General features: G+C 46.3%; 1 protein-coding gene across 17 annotated transcripts in view; it reads left to right on the top strand.

Annotated features, from left to right (window-relative positions):
- SCRIB (scribble planar cell polarity protein) overlaps window positions 1–14,214 on the top strand; it is a 232,708-nt gene extending 218,494 nt beyond the window's left edge. For all 17 annotated transcript variants that reach the window (XM_074943613.1, XM_074943609.1, XM_074943619.1 and 14 more), the window contains 2 exons: window positions 128–179; window positions 12,070–14,214. In XM_074943613.1, coding sequence (XP_074799714.1) covers window positions 128–179; window positions 12,070–12,230 — 213 coding nt within the window. In that variant the 3' untranslated portion in view covers window positions 12,231–14,214. The remainder of the gene's footprint in view (window positions 1–127; window positions 180–12,069) is intronic.
- The last annotated feature ends 419 nt before the right edge of the window (window positions 14,215–14,633 follow it).

The following is a 14,633-nucleotide window of genomic DNA, read 5'->3' as shown; positions in this document are numbered from 1 at the left end:
CCTCTACCAGCAGAGCTTTGCCGAAAGGCTGTGTCTACAGTCAGCCATGTCCCTGGTGCTGGGGCAAGCAACTGGGGAGAATGATCGGTGCCTGATGCTCACTGCCCTCTGCTCTTTTCTCTTCCAGTCACCTGAAGCAGCTGGCAATCTCAGATACGTGGATGACACAAATAGCACAGGTAAGTTACTGACCTAGTAATAGGGAGCCATACAACCCCCACCTCCCCCACATCAACCCTCCTAGCCACAGTACTGGGGAGTCCACAGAGCACTGACGAATCCAGTTTGTTCTGTTGCCTGAAGCAATCTCCTGTTTCTGTCCCATTCTAGATTGAACCCTCCAGTCCAGCAGCACTGAATTGTGGGTAGGATTTTTCTGCATTGTGGCTGGATGATGACTGATTTGCTGGGAGTAGTGCATAGTGAGCATGCCTCCGTTTGTTCCTGGCCTCTGTCCTGAGGCAAAGGGTGGGAGGGTCTGGCCTCCTGCAGCTGACACTGGTGTGCAGTGTGCATGCCCCAGTATGTCCCCTGGGACTATCCTAGGTGGGAGTGGAGAGCCTGGCTGCCTGCAGCTGGGAGTGGGAGGTATGTGGTGGGTTGCAGGGCTTGAGAACATTTGAGCACTTGAGAACCAGGGTTCTTCTTCGAGTCTGTGTGCATGTACATGGACCACATGCACATGGACTCAGAGTCTTTGGCCAGCATGCACCCTGCATGGTTTTTTTTCATTTCATTTTCACAAAAAAACATTCTGTCTTTCTCACTTTTGCTTTTGTGGTGCCTCGCACCAGTGGTGGTCTCAGAGTATCACAGCTTTAAGCGCTGTCCACCACGCGATGCACTTACTCCCCATGATTGAGCACAGTTGGTGTCTTCAGTCTGGGTGACAGCCGTGTCGCAGACCAGTGCTCGGTGGATTGGCCTTTCTCCCCCAGGGCTCGTTTTTCCTGCGATAGCCAACTAAAACACTTCCTCCTGATGTGGTCCATTAGAGGAGCACTGGATCCCATCCCAACGAAAGTCCCTCTGACTAAAAAAGGCACTCTCTCCTCACAGGTCCCCTTCAGTCAGTGTCCTGTAATTAGGGATTCGACTCCTAAGGCCAGGTGTACACTGTCACTCATGTAGGTATAACTTATGTCGCTCAGAGGTGTGAATAAGATGCCCCCCTGAGTGACGTAAGTTACGCTGACCTAAGCACCAGTGTGGACAGCGCTACCTCTCCCAGAGATGGATTTACTGCGCCAATGGGCGCGTAATCAGACACGCTGCCGCGGCATAACTGTGTTGGAGCAGCTGCGCTGCTGTAGGTCCTCTAGTGTAGACTAGCCCAAAGACTGCCGTGCCCAAGAGCCTGCAGCCCCCTGTTGACATTCGTCCATTCCTTAAGGCAAGTTTGGCACTGGCAGGGAGCCTGGCACTGAAGCCTGGTACTACCTCCACCTTGAGGAAGGGCAGATTGGAGCTCCATTCCCGGGGAGGCTCTTGACACTGACCTTCCTACCCAGAACAGGATAGGACAGAGAGACCACAGAAGAGCCATAGCACTGTCTATCCAAAATTGTCAGGCCTTGGGCTTAATCATGCTGAAAACTCTAAAATGACTGAGTCCTTCAGCTGCTCAGATCTGAGGAAAATGAAATCCACCCCAGCACTGAAGCCTGGTACCGATTAACTCTCCTTGTTGCCAAGTGGTCAGTAGCAAAATTGGCACCCACAGTGGAGTCCTTGACAGGTCTGGCGGATGTAACGCACATGTTGAGCCCTCCATACCAACGGCAGTCCCAATATGTCAGGTGCCACAATACCTGATCCTACTGCCAACAACCTCTCACCCTTGCTTAGAGAGCTCGACACCACCTGTAGAGCATGACCAGTTCTTGTCTCCTGCCCATTCCTTTTCCCCTGAATTAAGCAGGGAACCATCACCAGTTCCTTGCCTGCTGGCTAGACCTACATCATCCTCTCATTCTCCACTCCCTGATCACAGAGAACCTCTCCTAAATATCTCCCTCTCATTCTACCTTCTTCTCCATGAGCTTTCTTAGTCTTCTCCATGAGCTCCGTCTCCTCCATGGTCTTACCCCTTCAGTTTCCACCTGGGCCTTATTGGGTGTTTTGGGACCCCCCCTCCTAAGCCCTCTTGAACTTGTTCACCTTCCTGTTCTTCTTTAAAGAACCCAGATCTAATTCACTAACTAGGTCTGTCCCTTGTCCGCCCAGTGATATGGGTCTCCATAGAGAGCGAGAACCAGAACAGGAGGAGGATGAAGATAGAGAGCAAAACAGGGAAGAGGATGTTACTCTGGGAGCCTCAAGAGCTTCCTAACCATTTCCCTCCCATGTCTTCGAAAAGCCCTATCATCACTGGACAAAGCAGTGACATCCACCCCAATTCCTGCCTCAGATGACTTCCAGGCTAGGTTTGCTGTGAAGTATATCAGACTGATTAGATTCGTAGACTCATAGACTTTAAGGTCAGAGGGGACCATCATGATCATCAAGTCTGACCTCCTGCACATTGCAGGCCACAGAATCTCACCCACGCACTCCTGAAATAGACTCCTAACCTCTGGCAGAGTTACTGAAGACCTCAAATCGTGATTTACAGACTTCAAGTTACAGAGAATTCAGCATTTACGCTAGTTTAAACTTACAAGTGACCCATGCTGCAGAGGAAGGTGAACCCCCCCTCGCCCTTCCCCCAGGGTCTCAGCCAATCTGACCTGGGGGGAAGTTCCTTCCTGACCACAAATATGGTGATCAGTTAAACCCTGAGCATTTTGGGCAAGACCCACAGCCAAACACCTGGGAAAGAATTCTCTGTAATAACTTAAAGGTCCATCCAGCCCAGTATCCTGTCTAATGACAGTGGCCAATGCCAGGTGCCCCGGAGGGAGTGAACCTAACAGGTAATGATCAAGTGATCTCTCTCCTGCCATCCATCTCCACCCTCTGACAAACAGAGGCTAGGGACACCATTCCTTACCCATCCTGGCTAATAGCCATTCATGGACTTAACCTCCATGAATTTATCCAGTTCTCTTTTAAACCCTGTTATAGTCCTAGCCTTCACAACTTCCTCAGGCAAGGAGTTCCACAGGTTGACTGTGTGCTGTATGAAGAAGAACTTTCTTTTATTTGTTTTAAACCTGCTGCCCATTAATTTCATTTGGTGGCCCCTAGTTCTTGTGTTATGGGAACAAGTAAATAACTTTTCCTTATTCACTTTCTCCACACTACTCATGATTTTATAGACCTCTATCATATTCCCCCTTAGTCTTCTCTTTTCCAAGCTGAAAAGTCCTAGCCTCTTTAATCTGTCCTCATATTGGACCCGTTCCAAATCCCTGTGGTGGAAAATTAACCACGCGTTGTGTTTGGATCAGAACAGGCCTGAGGCTCCTTTATTGATTACAAGCGCAGGGGAGTAACAGCTCGAAGTAGCTGCCCCCTGATGCAAAGCACACACAGCTTTTAAAAGCTTAAAACCACAGACAAATTACACATATTTCCATATTAATTACCTTATTTGGAATACATTGCAAAATTAACACTGGTCAAAAGCAAAAACAAGCGTCTTCCCCACTAGGCCCCTCTTGTTATTCACTGTCCGTTCTTTTGCAGTCAGCTACCTTTCTAACACAGCTGTTGCAGCTATATATTTCATAAGCTTGACTACCGCAAATTTGTTCTGTCCCCAAACCACAATTGGTCAAGCACACTTGCACCAACTGTGTTTTCCCTTGTTTGGCATATAATGTAAGCTTTTAACAGTTGCTCTGCCTTATTTGGAATACACCAAAACAAGCTTTTCCTGTTATTGACAGGTTTGTTCTTTTGCGGTTAATGGTCTTTCCTAATTTCTAGCTGCTATGGTTACATTTCTTAAGCCATGCTGTTGTAACTGCCCTACAATGGAATTTTCCTCACCCTCTTCTTATGCTCTGTATACACAGTTAGCTTGACCAAAGTTTTAGGCCTAAAAGTTTAGGCCCGCTAGATCTTTCCTCCACACCCCTAATAATTTTAGTTGCCCTTCTCTGAACCTTTTCTAATGCCAGTATATTTTTTTTGTGATGAGGAGACCACATCTGTACGCAGTATTCAAGATTTGGGTGTACCATGGATTTATATAAGGGCAATAAGATATTCTCCGTCTTATTCTCTATCCCTTTTTTAATGATTCCTAACATCCTGTTCGCTTTTTTGACTGCCGCTGCACACTGCATGGACGTCTTCAGAGAACTATCCACGATGACTCCTCTGATGGTTAGAAACCTTCATCTAATTTGAAGCCTAAACTTGTTGATGGCCAGTTTATATCCATTTGTTCTAATGTCCACGTTGGCACTTAACTTACATAACTCCTCTCCCTCCCTGATATTTATCCCTCTGATTATTTATAGAGAGCAACCATATCTCCCCTCAGCCTTCTTTTGGTTAGGCTAAACAAGTCAAGCTCTTTGAGTCTTCTCTCATAAGACAGGTTTTCCATTCCTCAGATCATCCTAGTAGCCCTTCTCTGTACCTGTTCCAGTTTGAATTTATCTTTCTCAAACATGGGAGACCAGAACTGCACACAGTATTTCAGATGAGGTCTCACCAGTGCCTTGTATAACGGTACTAAAACCTCCTTATCTCTACTGGAAATACCTCACCTGATGCATCCTAGGACTGCATTAGCCTTTTTCACAGCTGCATCACATTGCTGGTTCTTAGTCATCCTGTGATCAACCAGTACACCCAGATTTTTCTTCTCCTCTGTCACTTCCAACTGATACAGCCGCAGCTTATAGCAAAAATTCTTGTTGTTAGTCCCTAAATGTATGACCTTGCACTTTGCACTATTAAATTTCATCCCATTTCTATTACTCCAGTTTACAAGGTCATCTAGATCATCTTGTATGATGTTGAGCTACCCATTATATAAGAGAAAGCTCACAAACTTTTCAATATCCTCCATCTGACTTTCCCATGCAATTGGCAATGCTAATCCATAAAGGGACATTAATCATTCATTCATAGATTCACAGAGCCTGTGAAAGGCCCTTGGAAGATTCTAGCCTTCTCAGTTCTCTCAAATATTGTAGCTATGAAGAGGTATCAAATCCCTCAGAAAGGGTTTAAGAATTTCTACTCCCATTCATGCCCATGGTCCTTAATGAGTTCTGTAGTTGAGGAAAAATACAAATAGGCTGAAAAATTCAGTCATTTCCAAAGATATAAGGACCCCAAGAGACGTAACCTCTTAGGCAGGACCTCTTTGGCTTCTCTCCAACTAAGGATAGACAATTCTTCTCCATCCATCAGCTCAGCAGCGACAATGGGTCTGAATGAAATCTTTCCATCACTTTTCAGTCTTGCACAGCTTTGTTCATCTTTAGACCTTTTTGTTCCATGTCATTTTTCACCAAGTCTATCCAGTGCATCCACAGTCTTCTTCTATTTCTTGGTTCAAATTTCATGTCCCACCTATTTTGAGAGTTATGGAGGATGTGTGGGGCAAAACAATTGAGATCCGTCCCATATCACCCAAAAACCTCTTAGTCATGGGGACCTTAAACTCTATGTTAAAAAGTATGAGAACAGGAGGGCAAGTGACTTGGTTTCATGTTCTCTATGTATATAAATCTCCCCACTGTATTTTCCACTGAATGCATCCGATGCAGTGAGCTGTAGCTCACAAAAGCTTATGCTCAAATAAATTTGTTAGTCTCTAAGGTGTTAGTCTCTAAGCCTCATCCACCTCATCCCCCTGGTCCGGTGGTCTATAGCAGACTCCCACCACTACATCACTCTTGTTGCTCACACTTCTAAACTTAATCCAGAGACACTCAGGTTTTTCTGCAGTTTCATACTTGAGCTCTGAGCAGTCATACTGCTCCCTTACATACAGTGCTGCTCCCCCACCTTTTCTGCCCTGCCTGTCCTTCCTGAGCAGTTTATATCCATCCATGACAGTACTCCAGTCATGCGAGTTATCCCACCAAGTCTCTGTTATTCCAATCACGTCATAGTTCCTTGACTGTGTCTGAGCTATTGAAGTCCTCAAATCATGGTTTAAAGACTTCAAGGTGCAGAGAATCCTCCAGCAAGTGACCTGTGCCCCATGCTACAGAGGAAGGCAAAAAACCTCCAGGGCCTCTGCCAATCTGCCCTGGAGGAAAATTCCTTCCCAACCCCAAATATGGCGATCAGCTGAACCCAGAGCATGTGGGCAAGATTCACCAGCCAGATACCCAGGAAAGAATTCTCTGTAGTAACTCGGATCCCGCCCCATCTAACATCCCATCACAGGCCATTGGGCCTATTTACCATGAATAGTTAAAGATCAATTAATTGCCAAAATCATGTTATCCCATCATACCATCTCCTCCATAAACTTATCGAGTTTAATCTTGAAGCCAGATATGTCTTTTGCCCCCACTGCTTCCCTTGGAAGGCAATTCCAGAACTTCACTCCTCTGATGGTTAGAAATCTTCATCTAATTTCAAGGCTAAACTTACCGATGGCCAGTTTGTATCCATTTGTTCTTGTGTCCACACTGGTACTGAGCTTAAATAATTCATCTCCCTCTCCGGTATTTATCCCTCTGATATATTTATAGAGAGCAATCATATCTCCCCTCAACCTTCTTTTGGTTAGGCTAAACAAGTCAAGCTCTTTGAGTCTTCTCTCATAAGACACATTTTCCATTCCTCGGATCATCCTAGTAGCCCTTCTCTGCACCTGTTCCAGTTTGAATTCATCCTTCTTAAACATGGGAGACCAGAACTGCACACAGTATTCCAGGTGAGGTCTCACCAGTGCCTTGTATAATGGTACTAAAACCTCCTTATCTCTACTGGAAATACCTCGCCTGATGCATCCCAAAACCACATTAGCTTCTTTCACGGCCATATCACATTGGCGGCTCATAGTCATGCTGTGATCAACCAATACTCCGAGGTCCTTCTCCTCCTCTGTTACTTCCAAGTGATGCGTCTCCAGTTTATAACAGAAATTCTTGTTATTAATCCCTAAATGCATGACCTTGCACTTGTTACTATTAAATTTCATCCTATTACTATTACTCCAGTTTACAAAGTCATCCAGATCCTTCTGTATGATATCCCGGTCCTTCTCTGTATTGGCTCCCAGCTTTGTATCATCCGCAAACTTTATTAGCACACTCCCACTTTTTGTGCCGAGGTCAGTAATAAAAATATTAAATAAGATTGGTCCCAAAACCAATCCCTGAGGAACCCCACTGGTAACCTCCCTCCAATCTGACAGTCCCTTTGTCTAAAAAACCTGTTACCTCCTCAAAGGAGGAGATCAGGTTGTTTGGCACTATCTACCTGTTTTAAAATCATGTTGTATTTTGTCCCATTTACCATTGACCTCAATGTCCTTAACTACTTTCTCCTTCAGAATTTTTTCCAAGACCTTGCATACTACAGATGTCAAACTAACAGGCCTGTAGTTACCCGGATCACTTTTTTTTCCTTTCTTAAAAATAGGAACTATGTTAGCAATTCTCCAGTCATACGGTACAACCCCTGAGTTTACAGATTCATTAAAAATTCTTGCTAATGGGCTTGCAATTCCATGTGCCAATTCCTTTAATATTCTTGGATGAAGATTATCTGGGCCCCCCGATTTAGTCCCATTAAGCTGTTCGAGTTTCGCTTCTACCTCAGATATGGTAATATCTACCTACATATCCTCATTCCCATTTGTCATGCTACCATTGTCCCTAACATCCTCATTAGCCTTATTAAAGACTGAGGCAAAGTATTTGTTTAGATACTGGGCCATGCCTAGATTATCCTTAACCTTCACTCCATCCTCAGTGTTTAGTGGTTCCACTTCTTCTTTCTTTGTTTTCTTCTTATTTATATGGCTATAGAACCTTTTACTATTGGTTTTAATTCCCTTTGCAGGGTCCAACTCTACTTGACTTTTAGCCTTTCTCACTTTATCCCTACATGTTCTGACCTCAAAAAGGTAGCTTTCCTTGCTGATCCCTATCATCTTCCACTCCCTGTATGCTTTCTGCTTTTTCTTAATCACCTCTCTGAGATGCTTGCTCCTCCAGCTTGTCTACAACTCCTGCCTATGAATTTTTTCCCCTTTCTTGGGATGCAGGCTTCTGACAGCTTCTGCAGCTTTGACCTGAAGTAATCCCAGGCCTCCTCTGCCTTTAGATCCATAAGTTCTTCAGTCCAATCCACTTCCCTAACTAATTTCCTTGATTTTTGAAAGTGAGCCCTTTTGAAATCAAAAACTCTAGTCGCAGATTTATTTTTGTTTATCCTTCCGTTCAGTTTGAACTGAATTAGCTCATGATCACTTGAACCAAGGTTGTCCCCTACAACCATTTATTCTATGAGGTCCTCACTACTCACCAAAACCAAATCTAAAATGGCATCCCCTCTTGTCGGTTCAGCAACTATTACTCATCCACTGTAACCAGAAGCTGGATATGAGTCAGCAGTGTGCCCTTGTTGCCAAGAAGGCTAACGGCATATTGGGCAGTATTAGTAGGAGCCTTGGCAGCAGATCGAGGGACGTGATCGTTCCCCTCTATTCGGCACTGGTGAGGCCACATCTGGAGTATTGGTCTAGTTTTGGGGCCCCACACTACAGAAGGGATGTGGACAAATTGGAGAGTCCAGCAGAGGGCAATGAAAATGATTAAGGGGTGGGGCACATGACTTCCAAGGAGAGGCTGAGGGAACTGGGCTTGTTTAGTCCGCAGAAGAGAAGAGTGAGGGAGGATTTGATAGCAGCCTTCAACGACCTGAAGGGGGGTTCCAAAGAGGATGGAGCTCGGCTGTTCTCAGTGGTGGCAGATGACAGAACAAGGAGTAATGGTCTCAAGTTGCAGTGGGGGAGGTCTAGGTTGGATATTAGGAAACACTATTTCACTAGGAGGGTGGTGAAGCACTGGAATGGGTTCCCTCGGGAGATGATGGAATCTCCTTCCTTAGAGGTTTTTAAGGCCTGGCTTGACAAAGCCCTGGCTGGGATGATTTAGTTGGGCATTGGTCCTGCTTTGAGCAGGGGGTTGGACTAGATGACCTCCTGAGGTCCCTTCCAACCCTGATATTCTGTGATTCTTCCTAGCAATCCTTCTTCTTGGAATAATATCCCATTGTTGAAGAATTCAGAGCCCTCTCTCCGACACCACCTGCGTATGCACGCATTTACTTCCACAATTCGATGGTCCCTACCTGGACCTTTTCCTTCAACAGGGAGGATGGACGAGAACACAACTTGCACCTCCAACCCCTTCATCCTTCTTCCCAGAGCCACATAGTCTGCAGTGAGCCGCTCAAGGTCATTCTTGGCAATATCATTTGTGCCCACGTGGAGAAGTAGGAAAGGGTAGCAGTCTGAGGGCTTGATCAGTCTCCGCAGACAGTCCGTCACATCCTGGATTCTAGCTCCCTCCTACCATTCCTTAGAATCATGAACTCTGTCATATTACGATCACTTTCACCCAAACAGCCTTCCACCTTAGAATTCTCAACCAGTTCTTCCCTATGTGCCAGAATCAAATCCAGAACAGCCTGTCCCCTAGTCGCTTTCTCCACCTTCAGTAATAAAAAGTTGTCTCCAGAGCATTACAAGAACTTGGTGGATGATCTGTGCCCTGCTGTGTTGTTTTCCCAACAGCTGTCTGTGTAGCTGAAGTCCCCCATCACCACCAAGCCCTGTGCTTCGGATGATTTTGTTAGTTATTCCAAACTAAGAGCTCTCAGTCTGGGGAATCTTCCCCAGGGAAGGAGTGGGAATCCCATCCTGGGACATTTAAAACTATGTGGGCAGAGCCTTGATTATAGAGAACATGCAACTACATCCTATAGTGCTAGGGACATTATAGCTAGACCAGTACTGCACTGGTGTTGGAGAAGCACTAGGCATGACTCAAGAGGGCCTGCACCAAGGTAACCTGATGACAAATCCCTCAGAGGTAGCTGGCTCTCTCCTATGGGTGTGACTGTCACTGCACAGTTACTGATTTGTAAGTCCATAGAATCATAGAATAACAGAGTTGGAAGAGACCTCTGGAGGCCATCTAGTCCAACCCCCTGCCCAGAGCAGGACCAATCCCAACTAAATCATCCCAGCCAGGGCTTTATCAAGCCTGACCTTAAAAACTTCTAAGGAAGGGGATTCCACCACCTCCCTAGGTAACGCATTCCAGTGTTTCACCACCCTCCTGGTGAAAAAGTTTTTCCTAATATCCAACCTAAATCTCCCCCACTGCAACTTGAGACCATTACTCCTTGTTCTGTCATCTGCTACCACTGAGAATAGTCTAGATCCATCCTCTTTGGATCCACCTTTCAGGTAGTTAAAAGCAGCTATCAAATCCCCCCTCATTCTTCTCTTCCGTAGACTAAACAATCCCAGTTCCCTCAGCCTCTCCTCAAAAGTCATGTGTTCCAGTCCCTTAATCATTTTTGTTGCCCTTCACTGGACTCTCTCCAATTTCTCCACATCCTTCTTGTAGTATAGGGCCCAAAACTGGACACAGTACTCCAGATGAGGCCTCACCAGTGTCGAATAGAGGGGAACGATCACGTCCCTCGATCTACTGGCAATGCCCCTTCTTATACACCCCAAAATGCCACTGGCTTTCTTGGCAACAAGGGCACACTGTTGACTCATATCCAGCTTCTCGTCCACTGTAACCCCTAGGTCCTTCTCTGCAGAACTGCTGCCTAGCCATTCGGTCCCTAGTCTGTAGCGGTGCATGGGATTCTTCCGTCCTAAGTGCAGGACTCTGCACTTGTCCTTGTTGAACCTCATCAGATTTCTTTTGGCCCAATCCTCCAATTTGTCTAGGTCCCTCTGTATCCTATCCCTACCCTCCAGCGTATCTACCACTCCTCCCAGTTTAGTGTCATCCGCAAACTTGCTGAGGGTGCAATCCACACCATCCTCCAGATCATTAATGAAGATATTGAACAAACGCGGCCCCAGGACCGACCCTTAGGGCTGGGGCACTCCACTAGATACCGGCTGCCATCCAGACATGGAGCCATTGATCACTACCCGTTGAGCCCGACAATCTAGCCAACTTTCTACCCACCTTGTAGTGCATCCATCCAGCCCATACTTCTTTAACTTGCTGACAAGAATACTGTGGGAGACCGTGTCAAAAGCTTTGCTAAAGTCGAGGAATAACACGTCCACTGCTTTCCCTTCATCCACAGAACCAGTTTTCTCATCATAGAAGGCAATTAGATTAGTCAGGCATGACTTTCCCTTGGTGAATCCATGCTGACTGTTCCTGATCACTTTCCTCTCGTCTAAGTGCTTCAGAATTGATTCCTTGAGGACATGCTCCATGATTTTTCCAGTCCAGTGAGGGGGACTCCTACTGCTCTCCCAAACCCTTCTGTCTTTGGCAGAAAGGGTCCTAACAGCAAGTGGAAATGAAATGACTTTTCTTTGGCATCCAATTAATTTGGTTTGGTTTGACTGGAGGGCGGGAATGAGTCTAGGAGACCACAGGGCATAGCTAGCTATGAGGTTTCAGGGAAAAAAAGTAATGCTTATTCAGGACAAAATTAAAAATTTGAAATTTTTCATGGGACAGAAATTCAGAAAAATTCCATTTCAGGCGAACCAAAATGGGATTTTTTTTTTCCAGTTTACCAGCTGCTTGCCTGGAAGGGTCTTAGAGAGACAAAGCCGGGGGAGGTAATGTCTTTTATTGGACCAACTTGTGTTGGCGAGAGAAACAACCTGTCAAGCTTACACAGAGCTCTTCTGCAGGTACTCAGAGTGTCACAGCTAGATACAAGGTGGAACAGATTGTTTAGCATAAGTAGTTAGTTCAAGAGACCATTCAAGGTGAAGTGGCCCGTTAACACCCCTCCAGTCATAGGGAGGAAAGGAAGAGCGAGGGTAGGTGGTTGTTAGTGCATTATAGATTGTCGTACTAAGCCACAAATCCAGTGTCTCTGTTCACAAAGTGATCACTCTGTATCTGAGAGGCATGCTGCTCTGTGGGAAATACTGTCTGTCTCCTCCCTGATTACTGTCTGTCTGTCTCTGCTCAGTTCCCCAGGATCAGGATGGGCCAGCAGAGGAAGAGGAGCTGTTAGTAACACACGACTCCTCAACACCCACCACATCAGCACTTGAAGAAATGGCTCTGTACAGCAGCAAGCGCAAACTCCGACACAGCCGTCGCAGTCTGGAGGCTGCTGTCCCCACATAGAGGGTCTGCTGCACCAGGGCAACGGGACAGCCCAGCACAGGGCTCTACAACTTCCTGCACTCCACAGACAGCACTGGACTGGGTCCCACAGCTGCCTCCTTGACATTGGCGGGGACCTGCGCACCCAGAAGGCGTTGTGGTTAACGAACTTCCTTTAGGCTGGGAACCTCCTTTTTCTCTCACTACCCACAGTGCACTGGGGCACGTGCTGAACAAAACAGGACAGTGCTGGACTTGTAGATGTCTGACGGGGGGGAGGGGCAGGGCAGTGGGCAGCAGCAGTTTGTTAGTCTGTAAATAGTATGTGTGTATGTGTGCGCACGCACGTGTGGGGTGTGTGACGCTGCACCTGTTATTCCCTCCACTTGGGTTTTTCAGTGGCTACTACGGGGGCTTTGTTCTGATGTGACTTAGCAGGAAGGGCCAGCCCTTTACTCCCTTTTAAATCCCACTGATTTGTTAAAAGCCAGCTCCCCCCCTAAACCATGGAGTGTCCTGTCCGTGCAGGGGCAGGAATCTGCGACCTCTCTAGAACACATTGTCCCCATGCCAATAATAATCTGGCTCGGTGTGACGCTGTTCCTCCGGCAATAGCACGGCCCCTCAGACGCACGTGTAATTCGTGTCGCATAGGCTGTGGTCCATTGTAGGCAAACACACTACACGGGGAGGGGGGCATGCGGGGAACAGGTGCTGACTGTCCTGTGTGAGAGCAGCATACATGGGATTGATGACCTAGGGCAGATGGGAGGGCGAGGCTACAGCAGTGTCTGCATGTGACAGCAGTAGGGACAGACTAGCTGGGGATTAGAACGTGGTGACTCAGCAGTAGGCGGTACAAATAAAGAGACGGGGGGTAAGGTTAGAGTAGGGGGTGCAGGCAGTAAGGTGGGATGTGGACTGGCTGGGGTCAAGTTAAGGGTACTGGGTGCAGGATGATGATGGTACACAGAGAGCGATGGTGGTGGCAGCAGAAGCTGGTGGCTCTCACTGTGTTGCCCATGACCACTGCAGTAAAATGTGAGTTTTGAGTGGGGTTGGAGCATAGACAAAGTGAGCACCATGCAGGGAGCTCCAGGAGATGACGGATAATGAGATATGCATCCCACTAACTACAAATCCTACGGTCTCTCTCTGATGACTTGGTGGCGTCCTGATGCTTTACCTGCAGATTAGGGCAGACAAGAGATTCTTTACACATGCACCAAGGCTGTTATTGCTGGCTTCCTGACTGGAACAAGAGCCTGTCAGCCTCAGTACCAAGTGAACCCAAGGCTATGGCGCCAGTGACTAGGCGCCTGTATCTACCAGTGAAATTATCATTTCTCTTGTTCTTACTGCCCTCTGCAAGTTAAGCAGCCCTTATCCACACATGCCCCAAATCAAAGCAAGGCATCTGAGCTTGGTTTGGCAATGGTCTGAGTGATCTTTCCACTCCCTCTAACAAATCGGTGCTCTCTTACTTGCTGATGCCGCCAGCAGTAAGTCCAGAGTTGGCCCTTAATCCTCCCAGTGCCAGGATGTGACTCGGGAGTGGAGGGCACTTCTGCTTGTACATTTACTAAATGACTGGATGCGGTTTCTTTTAGTTGAGAATCTCCTCTCTTCACATCAAATCACATGGCTCATTTTAACTGAATTGATGTTTAATTTTACAGGGCTTGGATGGGGGAAATCTGATAATCTATCAAACTGCAGCCATGGCTGCTGCCATCATCAGCAATTTGAGCTTTTCCTTTTTAAAACCTCATTTTAGCATTTGCTTTTTAACAAGAACAATTTCTGGACACAATCATGAATTGGTTTTGGTGACTAACTTGTGATTTTCCTTTCCCTTTGTGGTACCTGGGTGCCAGGCTCTGATCTCTCTCCTCTCCTGAGAGATGCGGAGGAAAAATTAGCTCATCAAGACTGTAACTAGTGAAATTTGTACAACCAAAGAAATCTATTTTGTGGTTCAAGGAGAATAAAGTTTACTTTACATTTTAGAGCCTCTGTCTGTCTGTGGATGAAGCTTTTTCCTCAGGCCAGTGGGAAGCACTAGAAGGGCCTCTCTCTATTCACTGCTTCTACTTTCAAATCTAGATAAAGGCAAGTCTTCCAGCATCTCTGCTTCAACGTCCATCACATCTGCCCTGCTGTGGTCTCTCCTATCTTGAGACTTCTTTCATAGATTTCAAGGCTAGAAGAAACCGCGGTACCCCTTTAGTTTGACCGCCTGTATAACAGGTCAGCGAACGGCCCCAAACTAATTTCAAGAGCATATTTTTTAGAAAAACATCTAGTCTTGATTTAAGAATTGCCCAAGATGGAGTGGTCACCACAACAACTGAGTAAATTGTTCCAGTGGTTAATTATGCTCATTGTTAAAAATGTATGCCTTATTTCCAGTCTGAATTTGTC

This window comes from Natator depressus, chromosome 2, assembly GCF_965152275.1.
Source record: "Natator depressus isolate rNatDep1 chromosome 2, rNatDep2.hap1, whole genome shotgun sequence".
In the NCBI taxonomy this organism is placed as follows: Eukaryota; Metazoa; Chordata; order Testudines; family Cheloniidae; genus Natator; species Natator depressus.
The sequence above is the reverse complement of the archived record's forward strand: the minus strand, read 5'-3'. Positions and strand labels throughout refer to the sequence as shown.